The following is a 17805-nucleotide window of genomic DNA, read 5'->3' as shown; positions in this document are numbered from 1 at the left end:
CTATCCTGGCTTCAGCCTTACTCTGGAGGGGGCTGACTGATCGCTGTAGCCTCTTAAGCCCTTTACCCAAAAGATCTCAGCGACACTCAACGGGAGGACGACTTGTTTCGAGGGAAATCAATGTTTTTCAATAAGTTCTCAAATTTCATATTACAGACACCCCCCCACACCCCCCACCCACCCACTCCATGCATGTGGTGAGCACCATCTGGCAACTCTGGTGTGTTCTTCCAGTCCGAGAGAACGTTCTGGAAATTGCCAATCCCCGTGCCTCAGAAAAAAAGATTTATGTGTTGATGGCATCCAGTCTAGCAGCACGGCTGCAAAAAGATTCGCGCAAACAATTTCATATTCTCCGAAATTAAGTTAACTGTATCTGTGCAAAGACTGAAAATTGCGCCCATAGGCTACATTTAAACTGGTCATTTCCCTGCAACCTGAATAAGTTTTATTTATTTATTTTTTTTACTAATTTAAAAGGTTTTTTTTTCCTGTTAAAATTTATGCCACATCTGTATGGGCTATCAGGGGTCCTCTAAGGGGGTTTGGGGAGGCTGACTGACAGGGTCCCCCAAAAATTTTCTGGGGTGGTGAAGCCCAAGGTGAGATCTTTACATGGGGCCCAAAATCCCTGGTGGCGCCCCCGTGTGCTATTAATCCAGCCTCAGTTCCATTCCCTGGGCATGATTTCCATTTAACTCCTGCACACCTGTATGCTTTGGATCTGCTTAGGGTCACTTGTTAAAAGCATCACAGTCCTTTGCCAATGCTCACATGGCAGAGGTATAACTGACACAATCAGTATCCTATGCGTGGGGGATAGTGAAAGAAAACAAGCAAATGAAGTCACGGCAAACTTTCTTACTTAAAATCACTTTTGGGTGGTGGGAGGTGGGGGGGGGTGGGAGGTTCTTAGTTGGAAACTGGTGCAGTAAAATCATATTTGAAGGAATCTGTGTCATTAGTGTGTGACCAATAAAGTAGGGAGAATATAGTCTCCTATAGACCTCAGCTGCATGTGACCATTACAACTACAACAAGAGCAAACACAGCCAGCTAGAAGTGTAGAAAACACATCTTAAACCATCTTAGAATCCCAGGTAGCCTCAGCTGGAATTCTCAGCAGGGGTAACCTTAGTTTCCACAGTAAACAACTAGCAGTATGAACTGATTTCATGCAAAGAATGCAAGCCGTGGTAGTCCTTCTAGCTGAATGTGTTTGCTAAATGCCAACAAAAATATAAATTGGCTTCAAAATGTTTCCCAGTCCAGCCCTCTTGAATAACCAAGGCTAATGTGAAGATTGCGGAGTTAAAGTTATTTGAGCTGTCATGTTCTGCTAAGTTATATTAAGTAGGAATAATGTATGGTTGAAAATGATTATGAAACGGTCTGCAGTGGAAGATATTTTCAGAAATTCACTCCCTCTTTAAGCTTTAATGCAGAGATGAATATTTATTTCCGAATATCTCATCTCTTAGATTTTATTTTTTGCACACACACACACTTGAAGTTTGATTGGTGGTGACATGAAACACTGATTCATACACAGAATATAGGTTGAGTAGCAGTTTAAAGCAATATTTTTTTTTTCCCCCCCACTCACAGTAAGGTTCATTAATCTTTGAAAATGAATTTCTTGTAGTCTGCCAGTACAGTCAAAACACATTGAGTAATTCCAGCATTCACCTCCACGTCCTTTCACTCACATAAAAAAACAAAACAAAATGGTGACACGATGAGTTGTGCCATCCCACCTAAACGAACTGAATAATTAATGGACAAAAAGAAGACATTAACGTGACTGGAAATATATGGCTGCCAGCCACGTCGATGTAGCCCCTGATTACTCCTTAGCCTTTTGCAACGGAGCGGGAAACTGTGGCCCGGTGAATTATTTGATACATTGGCCGCATTAATCATGTCACTGCGCTAAGAACACAAAATGCAACTTTCTGAGAAGCAGGCGAGATACAAACGGGGGGGAGAAAAAACCTCCTGAGGCTGGAGGCAAGATGTCAAATTAGCAGACAAACGGGTAACTCGGTAAACTGATAAATGTGCGGCAGAGACACAGCACAGTACGCTGCGGAGATGTTCCTAAACCTCCTGTTTTATACATTTTATAACGTCACTATCTGCCAGGCCGTGTAAGAAGTAGCATACCTCCACAGACGTGTTTCAGAACCTTCAGTTTTACCAATTTAAAAACTTTAATGTCGTGTCCCCAGTCATGTAAGGCCAAATTACGCTCACTGGCTTCATTATTCTTTTCAAACTCATGGCAGTTGAATTCAATTTCCATTCCGTGCATTGTCTTGTGTAAAATGTCAGCGTGCGGATGGCTATGCTAATTTCAAAGCCGCACTGACCTCCATTAAAGCAGGACATATTAGCAGTCAAGAGAGGGACGTCTGAACGCCATAATTTTCCTGACACAATGAGGGCCATTTTACTCAATGCTCTCGACATGATGTCATTAATCTTGTATGGGGCCTGTGCTAATGCATGGCATACACACATACACACACACACACACACCCGTGCACACGCACACACACAAACACAGGACACATGTAGCTTTCTTGGAACTGTGCAATTAACATGATCTGTGAATCACTGCTTTCCATCCCCCTTAGGGTAGAAAAAAAACATCCACTTTTCTTCAAAGCAACAAGACGGAAATGAAAGACAAGGAGTTGTGGTCCAGCACATAGCCTCACAGGCTACTGTATGCACCGGACCTGACCTAAGACTTGACGGGTTGGGTGCTAGGACCCAGGCGCAGAGTGAAAAAAAAAAAAAACACGAAACTCAAAAAGGGGAAAATTAACAAAGACTTTACTGACAGAAAGGCAAACAAACAGGGAACAGAAAAGGACACGAAGGGCAAAAACACAAACTCAAAAAATATCTAAATAAAACAGAAAACAAGAGGAACTCACAAACATGGGCAGGGCAGAACACAGGCAGGTAGAGGACAAGGGCAGGTCAAACAGAGCACAAGAGCAGGTCAAACAAAACACAGGCAGGTATAATCGGTCTGAAACAAAACACAAGTCAGAACAAACACAGGCAGGTACATACGGTTTGCAAACAGACATCGGAAACAAACACAAACAGGTAAAAAAACGCAGGCAGGTATAAATGGTCTGAACATACCTCGGAAACAAACACAAAGAACCAGCACCCGAGTCAAGGGGACAAAGAACTTAAATAGACAGGGGGTAACAAGACACAGGTGAACTCAAAAAACAATCAAACCAGAAGGAGGGGATAACAAGACACAGGTGGGAACAATGATGGGATAACGAGACAATTGAAAACAATCATACAATTAACCGGGGGGAAGCAGGACACAAAACAGAAGTGCCGCCATCTGGCGGCCCAACAAGGGAAACACAGACAGGAAAACAGGACCATGACAAGACTAGGTCCCGCAAGCTAAACAGGGTAAGGTGTAAGTAAGGGCTTTGGCCATGGATACTCAAATCTGGCCCTCAAATCCAAACCCGGCCCTGGTTTTCTTTTCTCCCCGGCAACGAACTGGGCAATTAGGGCTACTGATTGGACAGACTTCAGAACCGACTCCCAGGTAACGGGAGAGGTGGAAAAGCAGCAGGTCTCGGCCCTCGATGACAGTGATTTGAGCAACAGGGGCTAAACGCCTCCTCGAAAGACCCACTTTGGCCGAGCCAGCAGACTCGAGAGTGACGCTACATCACTGAGCGCTGCTTGAAAAAAGCACGGAAGAGGCAGCCGCTGAAATGAGGCTGAACAGCAGTGGCTGCGTGTGTGTATGTCCGCGTTCACTCGAAGCGGCGAGTGGAAGAATGATCCCTTTTTGGGGTCTTTTATAAGCCCTTCACTGCGTCACATCATGAGCGGCCTCTGATTCGACGTCCGGAAGGTGCCAGAACAAGTGCCAAAACAGTATCAGGCGACGGTATAGAACTCGGCAAACAGAGAACGTCAGACATTTGCGTCGAGTACGAAGGATAAGCACTCAGCGCATTTCATCCGGTAGAAACGCACGTTGGGGTTAGAGTTAGAGCGGTGTGTAAAAATAAACAGAAAAAAAAAAAACCCCAAAAAAAAAACCATCGCTTCTTCGGATGCTTTGCTATGCGGCTTAAATATGTAATTATGTTTAATTAGCTTCACGTTTCTTATTGCGCCCATAAATTTGACTATTGATTAAGAGGTCAGTGGAAACAAACACGCGCTCACGGTTTCCTTCAGATCCACCTCGCCTTTGGGCACACAAGCATTCCCCCCGCTCTAAATAATGTATTATTTTATATAAAAATGCATGATCTTGTTGCCTATTTGTTTCAGACACGGGCGCACTTTATATATCCTTGTCAGTACTGTAATTACCAGAGCTTTCACATTTTCTGACGTATGCCTGGTCCGGGGTGAGAGTGCACCTCACGGCTTGGAAAAACTAATTTCCCCCCCCCCCCCCACCCCCGACAGGACGTCGCGCGAAAAAAAAACATTAATTAAACTCGGGGAAAACAGGGTGTTTGGGGAGGTGTCAACACTTCGGCGAAGAGTTAAACTGCACGTCAACGTCCGCTCCCATTTCAGCTCGTCGACTCATTCAGAGCCGTCCTCGGATTGGTTGGGGACGTGCGAGATCTCACTTCGTCGGCGCGAGATCGCGGTTACGGAAGCCCGATTGGATCGCAGGCCGTGTGGGAGAACCCAAGAAGCTGTTGTGTAACCGCGCGGTTGCTAAGCCTGCTGAAAACCGTTTTCTTTTTTTTTTTTAGTTTTCTTTTTTTTTTTGCGAGGCAATCCTAGTTCCCTGATTATGCTGTGTTCTCTGATCGCGGACACGGGCGATTACCTTAACTGATCTAACGTAAAGGATCTGCGTGACGCCTCGCACGTGCTCAGTCGAGTCTCGGTCAAGCAGAAAAAAAAAAACTAAACAAAAACAAAAACAAAACCGAAGTCACTTCCTGCTAAGTATGCTGACAGGAACAGAAGGCTGCCTTTTGAACTGAAGCTGCCATCACCATTCTTCAGCGGCAGCGTAGTATATAATGGGTAAGGAACTGGTCTTGTAACCTAAAGGTCACTGGTTCGATTCCTGGATAGGACACTGCCGTTGTACCCTTGAGCAAGGTACTTAACCTGCATTGCTTCAGTATACATCCAGCTGTATAAATGGATGCAAACTATGTAAAAGCTGTGTAAGTCACTCTGGATAAGAGCGTCTGATAAATGCCTGTAATGTACTGGATGTTCACACACAGAATGCAAAATAAATTTGCCGGTGGGAGAGTAACCGTCGCATGTTCCATTCAACATGCGTGCCCCCATCCACACCCTTACTGCACTTCAACTCCCGTTAATGCACTTGAGTGCACAGCAACAGGGCCACAGTAAAAATTTCACAAAGTCATTTACCAGAGGCTCTAAAACGTAATACCCCGCTTTAAATTTTTTTTTTTTTAAACTGCACGGCACCAGGTCAAAAGAAATCTGTCATTTTAATTGCACGCCGTCATGTTTGAAATTTATATTTTTTTCCTGAGGTAAAACTAGTTTCATGCGGGGGGTGTTCCGTGAGAAACACCAGCGTAGAATGTCTTGCACGCGCACTTTGAGTTAAACTCTCGTTCCAAATAAGGAAAAATGGCTTTGCTGAAATCACACACTATGGGTGTAGACCCAAAGCCGACTGTGTAATGGACCTCATTTCTAAGATCTAAGGATTAATACACAGTGCCCTTTATGTTTTAATTTAATAAACAGCAAGGAAAAAAGACAAATTCTTCAGCATTTCAGTCCGATAGCCATCCTCTGTTTTTGTGTAAATTCCAATTTTTTTTTCATTTTTAATTAATTATGTCAATGGAGATTTTTTATCTTCAAAGTTGGATCCATTGTCAATGTTTTTTTTTTCTTTATTAAAAAAATATTAATTATTCCTTGTTCCCACAATTAGGCACATATCCCAGTATTCTATTTTGAGGTTACTGAGACATTTACTCATCTAATCTTTTACTTATCTTATTATTTCTGCTATTTTGTCTCCAATTAAGACCTTCTTTTATTTTCTCCAAACTCCCACATTTCATTTCTTTAGAACAAAGCTGGAGAGTTTAATTAGCTTGACGAGGGAGAGAAAAAAAACGACAAGAAGTGAGAAAAAAAAAAAATCATGCAACAGGTTACGAAGTATTTTTTCCCTAATTAATATTCTATTCCGCAGTAAGACACTACACCTGTCTTCTGTAAACGAGCGCTCTGACATCTATAATAATACTTTTAAAAAAAAACTTGATTGATAACTCTTTCTAGCCCCCCCCCCCCCCCCCTTCTCCAGGGTCGTAGCAATGTAAAAGAAATCTCCGTAATTGAACGCAAAAGTCTTCCGAGATCAGCGCTGTGAAGACATTAACGAAGCCGGGAAATGGATAAAGGAGCGTCTTTGGAAGGGGCGGAGTTTATGTAATCACGCCGCGTGTGTAAAATCGCGGCGTGCCGAATGCTAGCATCGCTCGCGCAAACAGTAGCGGCTCACCGCTCTCTCTCTCTCTTTTTTCTCTTACTTCCGATTGACACGCGGCGGTATTGCACCTCAATCAATGTTATTTATCTGCTTCAGAAAGCACTGAATGGGTCGTAATGGCGGCAGACAGTTATGCCGGTGCCCCCCCGCCCCCCCCCAAAAAAAGGGACTCGTATCCCCTGTTCATTTATATGGAAATGCGCGGTGCATTGTTGATTATACATTCAGGCGGAAGGTTAGCGGCGCGGAAGTCGGTGCTCTGGGGTCAGGTGAGGCGGGCGGGGTGGGTGGGGGACATTGAGGAGAGAGCGAGAGAGAGCGAGAGAGAGAGAGTGAGTGAGAGAAAGAGAGAGGGATAGAAAGAGAGAATAGAGTGGAGAGAGAGAGAGCCAGAGAGAGCGAGAGAGAGTGAGAGAGAGAGAGTGAGTGAGAGAAAGAGAGAGGGATAGAAAGAGAGAATAGAGTGGAGAGAGAGAGAGCCAGAGAGAGTGGGAGAGCTTAATGTCATGCCATATCTGGCTTGTCTTTGTCTGTTATAGGCCACCTAAAAACCTGTCAGAGAGAGAACAGAGAGCGAGAGAATTTGAGTTTGTTGAATTTGACAGAGAAAGACAGAGAGCAAAAATGTGGGGAGAGAAGGTGAAAGAAAAGTGACAGAGAGAATGTCAGAGCATCAAGCGAACATTTTTCAACCCCCCCTTCATTGACAAAATGTGCAAATTGCCTAAGAACACATTCATAATTGAGAGGAGCGTAATACATATTTTACTCGCCCGCATCTGAAGCAAAGTAAAAAGGTCTTGCGCTCTGTATTTCAGTGGAAACCTGTGGAGCAAACCCTTCTTGGGACGTTGTGTAAAGAAGGGAGTTTGGCATATGGGCTTTTATTTAGGCAAATAGAGAAAAATCGACAGGTAGACAGAGGGATCCCAGTTCGGCCAGCTGAAGCTGAGCCATAAAACACACCCAACTGGCTAAAAATTTACATTTTTTAAATAGAAGTGTGTTATACTGGCAGCAATTTAAATACCATCTGTTAAAATGCACATAATAGCCAACTATGTGCAATAGCAATATTACAAGCATATATAAATTATATAAATTATTTTTAAGTTAGGTGTGGGTGGCATTACCCACATTTTCAGCCGCCAGGGGGTGGGGTGGGGCGTGGGGGGGTGTGATTGGTAGGGTTTGGTGGTAATTCTACAGTTGGGGGGTCAGTAAAGCTTGAGGGGTGGGTTAGTTTTAGCTTTGGGGATAGGGTAGGGTTGGGAGTAGGTGCTGGGGGGGGGGGGGGGTTAGGCTTGGTGGGCATAGCAACTTACACAGAATACATTTTTGCATACTGTACATTTCCACATCTGGAGAGTTTACTGATGCATTTTTGGGGTTAAGCACCTTGCTCAGACAAGCAAAGCCTGTGCCCCCTCTGGGAATAAAACCAATAGCCTTTGAGCAACACACTCAGCTCCAGAACCATTGTTAGATTTCCTTCACGTATGAAAAATACTGAACTGAAAAGGGAGTGAACCCAACTATGCATTTATGACCCACTGCAACCACTGTTTTGCTTGCATTTAAGTATTTGTGAAGTCACAAGATACTTATTTTTACAAAAATTCATAAACAGAAAATAATGCAATTAAAAAAAAATGCAAATCACGTAGTTTGTAAACACGAGTGTTGGAAGTTTGACATGGTGTGCCCATTCTATAATGAGCATTCACCTCAAACTCTTCTGATTGACAGCCCACTAAACACTGAACAGGCAGACTGCTGATGATTGATTAAAATGTAAATGCCGTTGAATTGCACAATAAACAGTTTCCTAATGGCCGGCACCCAGTGCTTGAAGTGGGCTGTTAGTCACCAGCACATAATGAACTTCTATTACTGCGACTTTTTCTTGCACGCTGGCACTTATTTCAAGCTCCCGATGCGCTTTTCTGCCCTCGTCCAATCAAATTCACTTCCTGGTAGAAGACAGCCAGTGGTAGTACCGGTGCTTGAAGTGGGCCGGAATGAACCGGAACACCCTACTTGTACGTTTTGTTCAGAGCACTGACACTTATTTTTTTCCACTTCAAGCCCTGCCAATGCCACACTAGCACTTCCTGTCGAGGACTGTACATACATGTTCACGTGTATTAGGCCCCTACCTTGGAGTACATGGCCCCGTTGAGAACGTCTCCGTCGCGGATCCAGATGATGGACGCGGCGGGCTTGGCGTTGTCGGCGTGGCACGTCAGGTTGAGGGGGTCGCCCGCCCGCAGGCTGATCACCGGGGCCCCGATAATCACCGGGTTGTCGGGGGGAACTGGGGAAGAGGAAGAGGAAGAGGAAGTCGGCGTTAGCGTTAGCCGGCAGACGGGCGCGGGCGGTGTTGAGGCAGAAGGATCGGCGACGCGGCGTTTGCTGTGTTGCGGGGCGGTGAACCGTGTGTGCGGGGAGACGGCGGTGAACGGCGAGAGAGAGAAAGAGAGAGAATGGCACCCGAGGGCCTGGGGAAGGATGGGGAAGGGTCTGGGGAATGGCTGGGATGCATGTTCCTGAATAGCGCTGATTACAGAGCTCTCTTAAACAAGCTCTGATCACCCCTGATTCATTCCGACTCCTGTGAATTATTCATCCCGGCCCCTCAGCCGAGCTGTGGCATGCAGCTGGCTCAGGAGAGAGAGAGAGAGAGAGAGGGGCAGGGGAGAAGAGAGAGGGGGAAGAGTTAGAGAGAGAGGAGAGGAGAAGGGGAGAGAGGGAAAGATGAGTGAGAGGAGAGAGAGAGAGGGGAGAGTGAGAGAGAGAGAGGGGGGAACAGAGAGAGGAGAAAGTGTGTGAAAGAGAGGGGGGAGAGAGACGGGAAAGAGTGAGAGAGAGAGAGAGGGGAAATAGTGAGTTAGAGAGGGAAGCGCGAGATAGAGAGGGAGAGAGGGGAACGAGTAAGCGAGAGAGGAGAGAGAGAGAAGGGGGGGAGAGAGTGAGAGAGAGAGAGAGAGCGATGTAGGGTAAAGATATGGACACCAGGAGAGATGGAATGAGGGAGAGATGTGGACATTATTGCGCTGCAGTCTGAGCTCTCATTACTCATTTCCCAGGGCTGGGTGATTGCTGATTAGCTTTTGGCAGGTTCTGCATTCGTCTGCTAAATCTTTAATACGCTGCACCAATGGCTTGCGCTCGAGGTTCTGAAAAACACCCTTCAGTTGTCAAAGCAGGCTGTTTGTTTTCGGTAGGGGCAGGCGATGGCCTGAATCCAAGCCATCTAGAGTGCTTACTAACGAGATCTCTTGTTTTACATTTATCTACGTACATTTTCATTATTCTCTCGCAGTTTGGAAGACTGGCTCGCAACAACAACTTCCGACGTCGGTTCGGGAGGCTTCAGGCTGGCGCGCGCAGGCCGCGGCGCTTGCTGTGTAGCGGCTAGGCGGGGGGACTGCATCGCCCCTCCCGGACTGACTGCGGGCACGTGGCACTTTATGGACCAGGGGTCTCCAAATTTATTTGAAAAGGGTCTGTATGAGCGCAGGTTTTTGTTTCAGCCCAGCATTACAAAACCACTTATTCCACTTATCAAGGTCTCGATTGGAGACCATGATTAGTTCTATTCATCCGTCTATTATGTATACCCGCTTATTCCTGGTCAGGGACTACGGGGGGGGGGGGTTTGGGGGGGTTTGGAGCCTATCCCAGCATGCATTCGGTAAAGGCGGGTATACACCCTGGACAGGACGCCAGTCCATCACAGACACGATTAGTTAATTAGTTCAATCAGGTGTCCTAGTGCTGGGCTTAAACAAAAAACCTTCACGTACAGTACATCAACCTTTTTCGAATGAGACTCCCCGCTACGGAGTTTCCCCACAGGCTGCCAGCCACAGTCGGAAAAGGTCAAACTCAGGATTCAGTTCTGAACCGTAAGCTGTATCCCGCACCAACTGCTGATACAGGAGTCTGGCTCAGCCCGATCACAGACTACACGGCTGCAGGGTCTCTCAATCTTTTTTTTTTTTACTGCGGTTCAGCATTTACGCACCTCACTTACGTTTCTGATTGGCAGGAGAGCCCAGGCGACGGGTTGCCGAGGCCTAAATCGGCCGCCTACCGGAAGAAAATCACAAAAACCTCCGAGTGATCCGCAGGCCTCCAGAAGTTTAGTTGGACACCCGTGCTCCAGACTTTTTGGCTTTACCCACCACCGCCTTCTGGCTTTCTGTATTTTTCTGTTTTATAGTTCGCTTGCAGTGATATATACAACGGGATATAATTCGGCCCTGCCGATGGAAAAAAAAAAACAAACAAACAAACAAAAAAACAGCGTGAGTTACATTGTGTGCCGAGGGGCGGAAGGGTTCAGGTCTATTTCAGCTCCGAAGTTTGTTTACTTGTTTGTGACGGCGGATTTATGATGTCTGTGATTGTCCTATAATGTGTCCATACTGCCAATTCCGCCGGAGAAAACTCGGAGTTGGTCCGCGGGCGGATGGTGTGCACCGATGGAATTTTCTACCGTTTGAAAGGCGAAGGAAAAAATCGACCGGCGGCGAAACAGGAAACGAACGGCGCGAAATGAGCGGTGGGGATTGGGGTGGAATCACTTTGTTGGGCGAGAAGGATGTGAAACGCTGATCCTCGTGTCTCGTTAGAGCCTGGTGCTGGGGAGCGTGTGTGGGTTTCCGGTGTTAGGCAGGACTTAACACTGGATCTTATCACACAAACTAGACAATGAAAAAAAAAAAATTCTTTTATCCTGTGCAGGTGTAAAGAGTCCGAGGTGGGATTTGAACCCTTGCTCACTAGTCCAAAGATTCCACAGGCAAACATGTTACCTGTCAGCTAAAGGCAAAGTTGCCCTGAGCCAAGAGCAACGTTGTTATTTTTGAACTTGAGGGTTGCGTCGTCAGAGCGTCGTCACGGTAACCTGCTACGAGGCCTTCACTTTACGGCACCTTCACTGTGCTTCACTAGCAAACTAGCTGAGCTACACTACACTGGAATAGCAATAAAACAAAAACTTGGTAAAAAACAAAAAAGAAAAACTAGGCAACGACACAACTGCCATGCATTCACTGGCTTCTTGGCCTAAAAGCAGCGTGCTGTAGCTCTCCAGCACTAGAGCTGAAGACGCCTGCATCCCAGCCCCCCATTTTGCGCATTATAATAATAAGCAATGGGCCGCGTCTGTCAAAACAGGTGCAGAGATTCCGGTTTCAAAGGGCCGCGGGAAGCAGCGCGCTACCTCTCTGACGCGTTGGCGCGCGCTGACAGAGCGCATTAATCAGAGTTTCGTTCGCCGTATTGCCTTTTCTTCATCCTGTCAGCCAGCCCCGAGTTTAGCGCCGTTAGCATCGTTAGCTCCTGTCCGTGAGCGAGTGAGCGGGCGGGCGAGGACGCGATACTTTTAATGGGGAGCGATACTTTTAAAATCCTGGTTCCCGTCTAGTCTCAGGAGTCGTATTGAGTTGAGAGCTCCTGAGAAACTGTCTTCCGACTCTACCTAAATATAACTTAGTATAAGAACTATCCTGTTTTTCTGGATTTTGGCTGGGAATGTAGAAAAAATGTAAATATTAAAGGAGCATGTTCCTACCTTATACTAATGAAAAATAGTTACAAATGAATAGTGTTGGGTGTGTATCATGCTGAAATACCTAATACAGAACTCTTAATTTCTGACTCCTTGGAAGAATTTTACTTTCAAACCAAACAGCAATAACAAAGTTAAGGAGGAACCAAACGTAACACTACAACCAGTGAGTTTATGCATTTTCACAGGTACAGTACGCAATGGTGTAAAGAGCTCAGCAAACAGCGCAAAGACAGAACACACTGATGGAGCTTAAACCTGCACTCAGGTAAACTCTTGTTCTTTCAGTACACACTAAAACTTTCATTTTACCCTTTACCTGGTTAGACAAAATGAAGGACAAATGTTGGTTGAATCAAGTTCACACACTGGAATATAAAGACTGACTGATCACGTTATTGTAAGGTTACCCCATCGGAATATGAAGATAAAACGATCACTTTATTTAGAAAATGATTGTATGTATGACCTTCACAAGACTACAAAGGAATGATTAATTCACATAACAAACAGTCTCCTTTTGAGCTCCTTCAAGAAGGGGGGGGGGGGTCTCCAGCACAATGGCTATGGTTAACATGGGCTACTTCAGTAACATAAAGGAAATGCTTCTTCATATGCACTTCTGATAAGAAAACTCAGGAATACATGTAGAGGATGATTGATGATATTGATGATGATGATTATGATGATAATGACGAAGAGGATGATGATGATTATTATTATTACTATTATAATTTGTGTTGTTATTGTGTTGTGTTGTTGTTGATGGTGGTGGTGTTGTCATTGTTGTTGATGGTGTTGTTGTTGGTTGTTGTTTTTCAAATGCCAGCAGTCATACCACTATGCACCCTGTTCTTCCCGAATGGCTGAAGCTAAGCACACGTGAGCTTTGTTGGAATTACCTGGAATAACTAAGTTGCTGCTGGAAGTGGTGCTGGTGGGCCAGTAGGGGGCGATCATCCCACTGGTCAAGTAATTCCCTGTGCCCCGGTGCAGCGATGGGGACGCTGTCTTTGTGATGAGATGGTAAACCGAGGTCCTGACTCACCGCGGTCATTAAAGACACCGTGACACCGACTGCAAAGAGTAGGCAGTTCCCTGATGCCCTGGCTCAATTCCCAACCTGGGCTCATTCCAATCGCTTATTTCATCCGTCCTTGTCTCCTCGGCCCTCACCTGACCCGGAGAATCGATCGAGGTCCGTCATCTTCAAGGACATTACAACCTGTTAAACGCTCTCTGAAGGAGCTTGAGGAAAGGAGCTAGGAGGCTCCCGGAGGATACTCGAGCAAGGAAACACAAGGGTATCCTTTGAGGAGGATTATTTTCAGAATGTGTGACGTATAAATTATTATTAAACAAATCAGTATTATTATTATAATTATTATCGTTCCTATTGTCGTTGTTTAATGTCCATTATGTGCACATTAAAATGGGCTTCCCATGGTGTTGGACCAGTCTCAATCATGCTCATCAACGCAAAGTTTAGATATTGTATTCTATCAGGATCGGAAAAAGGTAATTTTACGTCAAGTAGTATAACCACATTGGAACTAATCTTTTAAGAAAATAAAGAATAAAATTATGAAGAGGTACTGTACATTGTCACTTGAATAATAGTAGAATTCAAATGAATTAAATCTGGCATCTATAGATCACTTGCTGTGAAGACAAATTTACCGCTATGGGAACTGCCAAGCTCTCAGCGATCTCCTCGTCTGTCAACGATAAAACAGAAAAACAAACAACAGGCACCGGGAGATGGAAAGCAAGTCAGACTGACACACTCGATATTGTTTACTCCGCTTGTGTCTCGTAGCGTTTTACATCACTCACGGTGCAGAGGGCAAGACAATATAGGTGATAATATTTCAATATTTTTCCTCTCTGAAGCTTTCTAAAAATACTACAGCTGTCACCGTGATAATGCCGCCAAACACGTTGAAATAAATGAATGTTATTTTTCCTGAATGTTAAGCAATGTCGGTCTGCTACTCACTTTCCTCTCAATTTACTTGCCGTCTGGTTTTCTCTCGACAAGTATTGGACGGGACTAGCAAACTCTTCACTGTGTAAATTCATATTTTTTAAAATTCTGACACCGCTAAGAGAGCTGGTGGATATCCCATCTTCTTTTCACCACATCTTTTCAGTTACCCGGCATCTAAAAGGTACCATTTTGTTGTCAAAATATCTGACTCCAAAGAGTATAGTAAAAAAAAAAATGACCGAGTTGTTTTCTCACCTTTAAAGCATTCAGACAGCTGAAAAAAATAATAAAATGTACCAGATAGCCAAGGGTTCTGCACAAAACACCAAGACTGAAAAGAGCATTTATCCACTAAGAAAACTTTCCACGACCGCGCACAAAACATCCAGGGCTGTCACTCTGCACACCCTGCTATTAATATTCATTAAAACATCATTAATATTCATTGAAATGTTGTCTGTGGCAGATGCAGAAAGCATCTTGATGACGAATGTCTCATGGCAACATCACAGAAATATGCAAGTAACGTTATATATTTATTTTTAATAATAGCCTTGTAGCTAGAAAATCTTATTATATAAATCATATTATACAGGTATGGCAAAGGGGGGGGGGGGGGTACATTTAAAAAATCCAATAACCTGTGAAAACATGAATTTAAACCAACTATGGTTCACAATGAAAGGTGCTGGACTCTACACGATAAATAAATAAATAACACACATACAAGGTGTGGATAATTAATTTTTTTTTCAATTTTAATTTACCTAATTAAATTCACTTATTTACTTTGTTATCCCCAATACTGTGGAGGATGCTGTAAAATCATGCTGTAAAAAATGCCCAGGGTGCCAGCTGCACCATGTTAGTTCATGACCAGGGCTGAGCCAAGAAAGGTAATTTCTGGCACCTGGAGCAGCTCCACAGGGGGAGTGGCCTAGGTCCAAACGGCAGAGTTTAGTGTAACCCTAACCCTCCTCTTTGGAGCTAGGCCACACCCCTTTGGAACCAGGCCCCTCCCATTCAGAACAGCTCCAGGCGGCCAGAAACACATACTCAGCTGAGCCTGTTACTCAGGAATAATAACCGAAGCTAACGGCGCCGTGAAGTATTGCTCCCGCAGTGGCCGACAGTGGCTCAAGGTCTCAGCATTTGACTACGTTACCCATGAGCATTACAGCCATGTTTGTGAATGCGGCGGCCTTAATGGCTGCACATTACCGCTTTCCCGCGGCCGCTCGATAGGGTTTATTACGAGCTGGTCACGGCCCAGGATTGATCGCCACCCTTTAATTAAGCGACTGGCCGCCTCGGAAATCCCTCCCCGCCGCTGCAGCGCAGCCCCGTAAGTCACGGGACCGTTGGCGGCCATTTTCTGAACCTTCCCCGTTCCCTCGGCGACGTAACGGGGCCCCGCGTCGTTTGTTCTCCCGAATAACCGAACCCCGACCTCCTCGCTCTCGCGCTGACGCAGCGACCTGAATTCTTTTCGGGGCGGGAGCGGCTGCGTAATGAAACCTGCGTCGTGTTTGTTTTGTTCCAACGGCGCCGTGTCGAGCCCCTGCGTTTGATCTGCTCCCACAGTAATGTACCGAGACCCTGAATCGCCTGCTGTTTCCACGGTAATCTACGGGAACGCTGAGCCGTGTTCCGTTTCCGCGGTGATGTCCCGGTCCCTCGCATTTGCTCTGTTCCCTCAGCGCTGCTCCCGACGCTTCTTCCCGTTGACGCGGTAACGGGCTGAACCCTGTCTCTATTCCCCGCCATTCCCAAAGTGGATAACACAAAGCCATTTAGCACTTGGAAGGAAACAAGGAGGGTGAGATAATGCAATTTCCTTTCAGGGGAAGAAAAAAAAAAAAAGAAAAGAAAGAAAAGGAAAAAAAAAAAAACCAGAGGGAAAGGCACACGAGGGAAAAGTGACCTGTCTCACACAACAATGCGTCTGGAGTCCGGTCCCGCATCATCTCCAGATTACAGTCCTCACGAGAGTCAGCCCCGGCTTAATTACGGGGATTAATCGCATTCATAACGGGTTCCATTCACCGCGCTACATCACGACGGTGGGGGGGGGGACCTCGACGATTTCCCCCGCCCTCCCTCGAGCGGATTAGCGGAGCGGGGAATCCGACGTTCCGAAGGACGCGGGCCGGGAAATAAGCGCGTCCTAGCGATAAACCGCGCGTGACGCGTTTCAGCCAATCAGAGGCCGAGGCTGGGGAGAAAGGGGGCGTCTAGTAGGCGGGACCGCGAATCAGCGTCGGGCTACCATGGCGATGACAGAAAACGGAGGGGCGATCCTGCCAGTCAGCACCTGTCTCAGCTCATCTTCCCTCTCCAGTCAGGAGATGAGTTAATTAAGCTGCGCTTACATTTAATGGAAATGCAACGGTCCCTTAGATAAGGCGCCGTTTGTTTCACGTCTCTGGCTGCCTAGACCTCAGGGGACACATTTTTCTATACACCGCCTTTGCGGAGTACGTAAAACAGAAAAATAAATAAATAAATAAACAGGATTCACGCAGGTTCTCTCTTCTTCAGGTGAGCTGGATTATTTGCGGTGTTAATTGTTAAGGCCCGGAAGAATAAGGCCTAACGAGGTTATGCGTGGCCAACTACGAATACGTAATATCAAACTGCTCACGGGGCCGGGGGGGCAGATCAATGGTAATCTCGTCAGGAAACAGACTGAATATATCGCGCTCGCTGCCAACTGTCTTGGAACCACTGTACTTACGAAGGCCCTTCTGATGGCCCTGTCCTGTGAATTGCATTGTATTGTATTGCAATTGGGCATTGCGATGTATGGATTTCAGCGAACGCCCATCTTCGCCTTGGAAAGCGTCGATACGAAATAAACGGAGACTTGCGTTCAGTTATAATTGAGGAACAAGGAACTAAAGAGCTGCCAGTGTTTCCAGGGGCTAAGTCCCTGGCAAGGAGTGGAAACACTGAGAGTCTCACGAGCGTTCGCGAAGTTGGCCAGTCTGCTGGGGAGTACGGAATGAAAAAAAAAGAAAAGAAAAGAAAAGAAAGGCTATGATGTGGCATGGATGGCTGCCCCGCGAAGCAAGGTGTTAAGATCCGGGAAAAGAAATATGCCACAACGAGAGACAGACATGGTCCGGTGGGTCAAAAAAGAGAATCCCTCGGTCTTTGTCAGGTTACACCTGTTTGCGTTTGATTTCTCTCAGCTCCTCCCCTCTGAATTCTTTCCCACCTGCTTTGCTGCTGTCAAACAATGGGGGTTTTGGGGAGCGGGAGGGGGGGGCAGAGAGGTTTGCATTGCATTTCCTATTTCCAGTTTGGTTTCTCTTTCACCCCGTCAAACCGATTTTTTCCCCTTCGTCCTCATTCAACCGAATGTTAAACAAGCTTTGTTCGCAGCGAGCTCTGCATCGGTTTTTTTTCCCCGATCTGTTCATTGTTTGGCTTACGTAAGGGGTGTAATTTAGATTTACTCAGACCGGTTTCCTCAAACCGAGCTGACAGAAGAGCATTTGCATTTAATCCAAGACGTTCGACTAAAAGCGTAAATTAGCATGAATTAAAACCTCACTTTCACTTTGACATATAACGTGAGCTCTGGAACGAGCTGGCTTATGTTTTATGGAAGAGGTTTTCATTCTGTGACTTTATTCTCTTCAGATGATTTATAAAGTATTCAAATGACATCAGTTCATTTAATTTTTCAATACTAGTGAC

At 45.7% G+C, this 17805-nt stretch overlaps 1 protein-coding gene across 2 annotated transcripts in view; it reads right to left on the bottom strand.

Moving 5' to 3' along the window:
- kirrel3a (kirre like nephrin family adhesion molecule 3a) overlaps positions 1–17805 on the bottom strand; it is a 204494-nt gene that overhangs the window by 43859 nt on the left and 142830 nt on the right. For both annotated transcript variants that reach the window (XM_064352549.1, XM_064352550.1), the window contains exon 4: positions 8689–8846. In XM_064352549.1, coding sequence (XP_064208619.1) covers positions 8689–8846 — 158 coding nt within the window. The remainder of the gene's footprint in view (positions 1–8688; positions 8847–17805) is intronic.

The sequence above is a fragment of the Anguilla rostrata genome, chromosome 9, assembly GCF_018555375.3.
Source record: "Anguilla rostrata isolate EN2019 chromosome 9, ASM1855537v3, whole genome shotgun sequence".
NCBI lineage: Eukaryota > Metazoa > Chordata > Actinopteri > Anguilliformes > Anguillidae > Anguilla > Anguilla rostrata.
The sequence above is the reverse complement of the archived record's forward strand: the minus strand, read 5'-3'. Positions and strand labels throughout refer to the sequence as shown.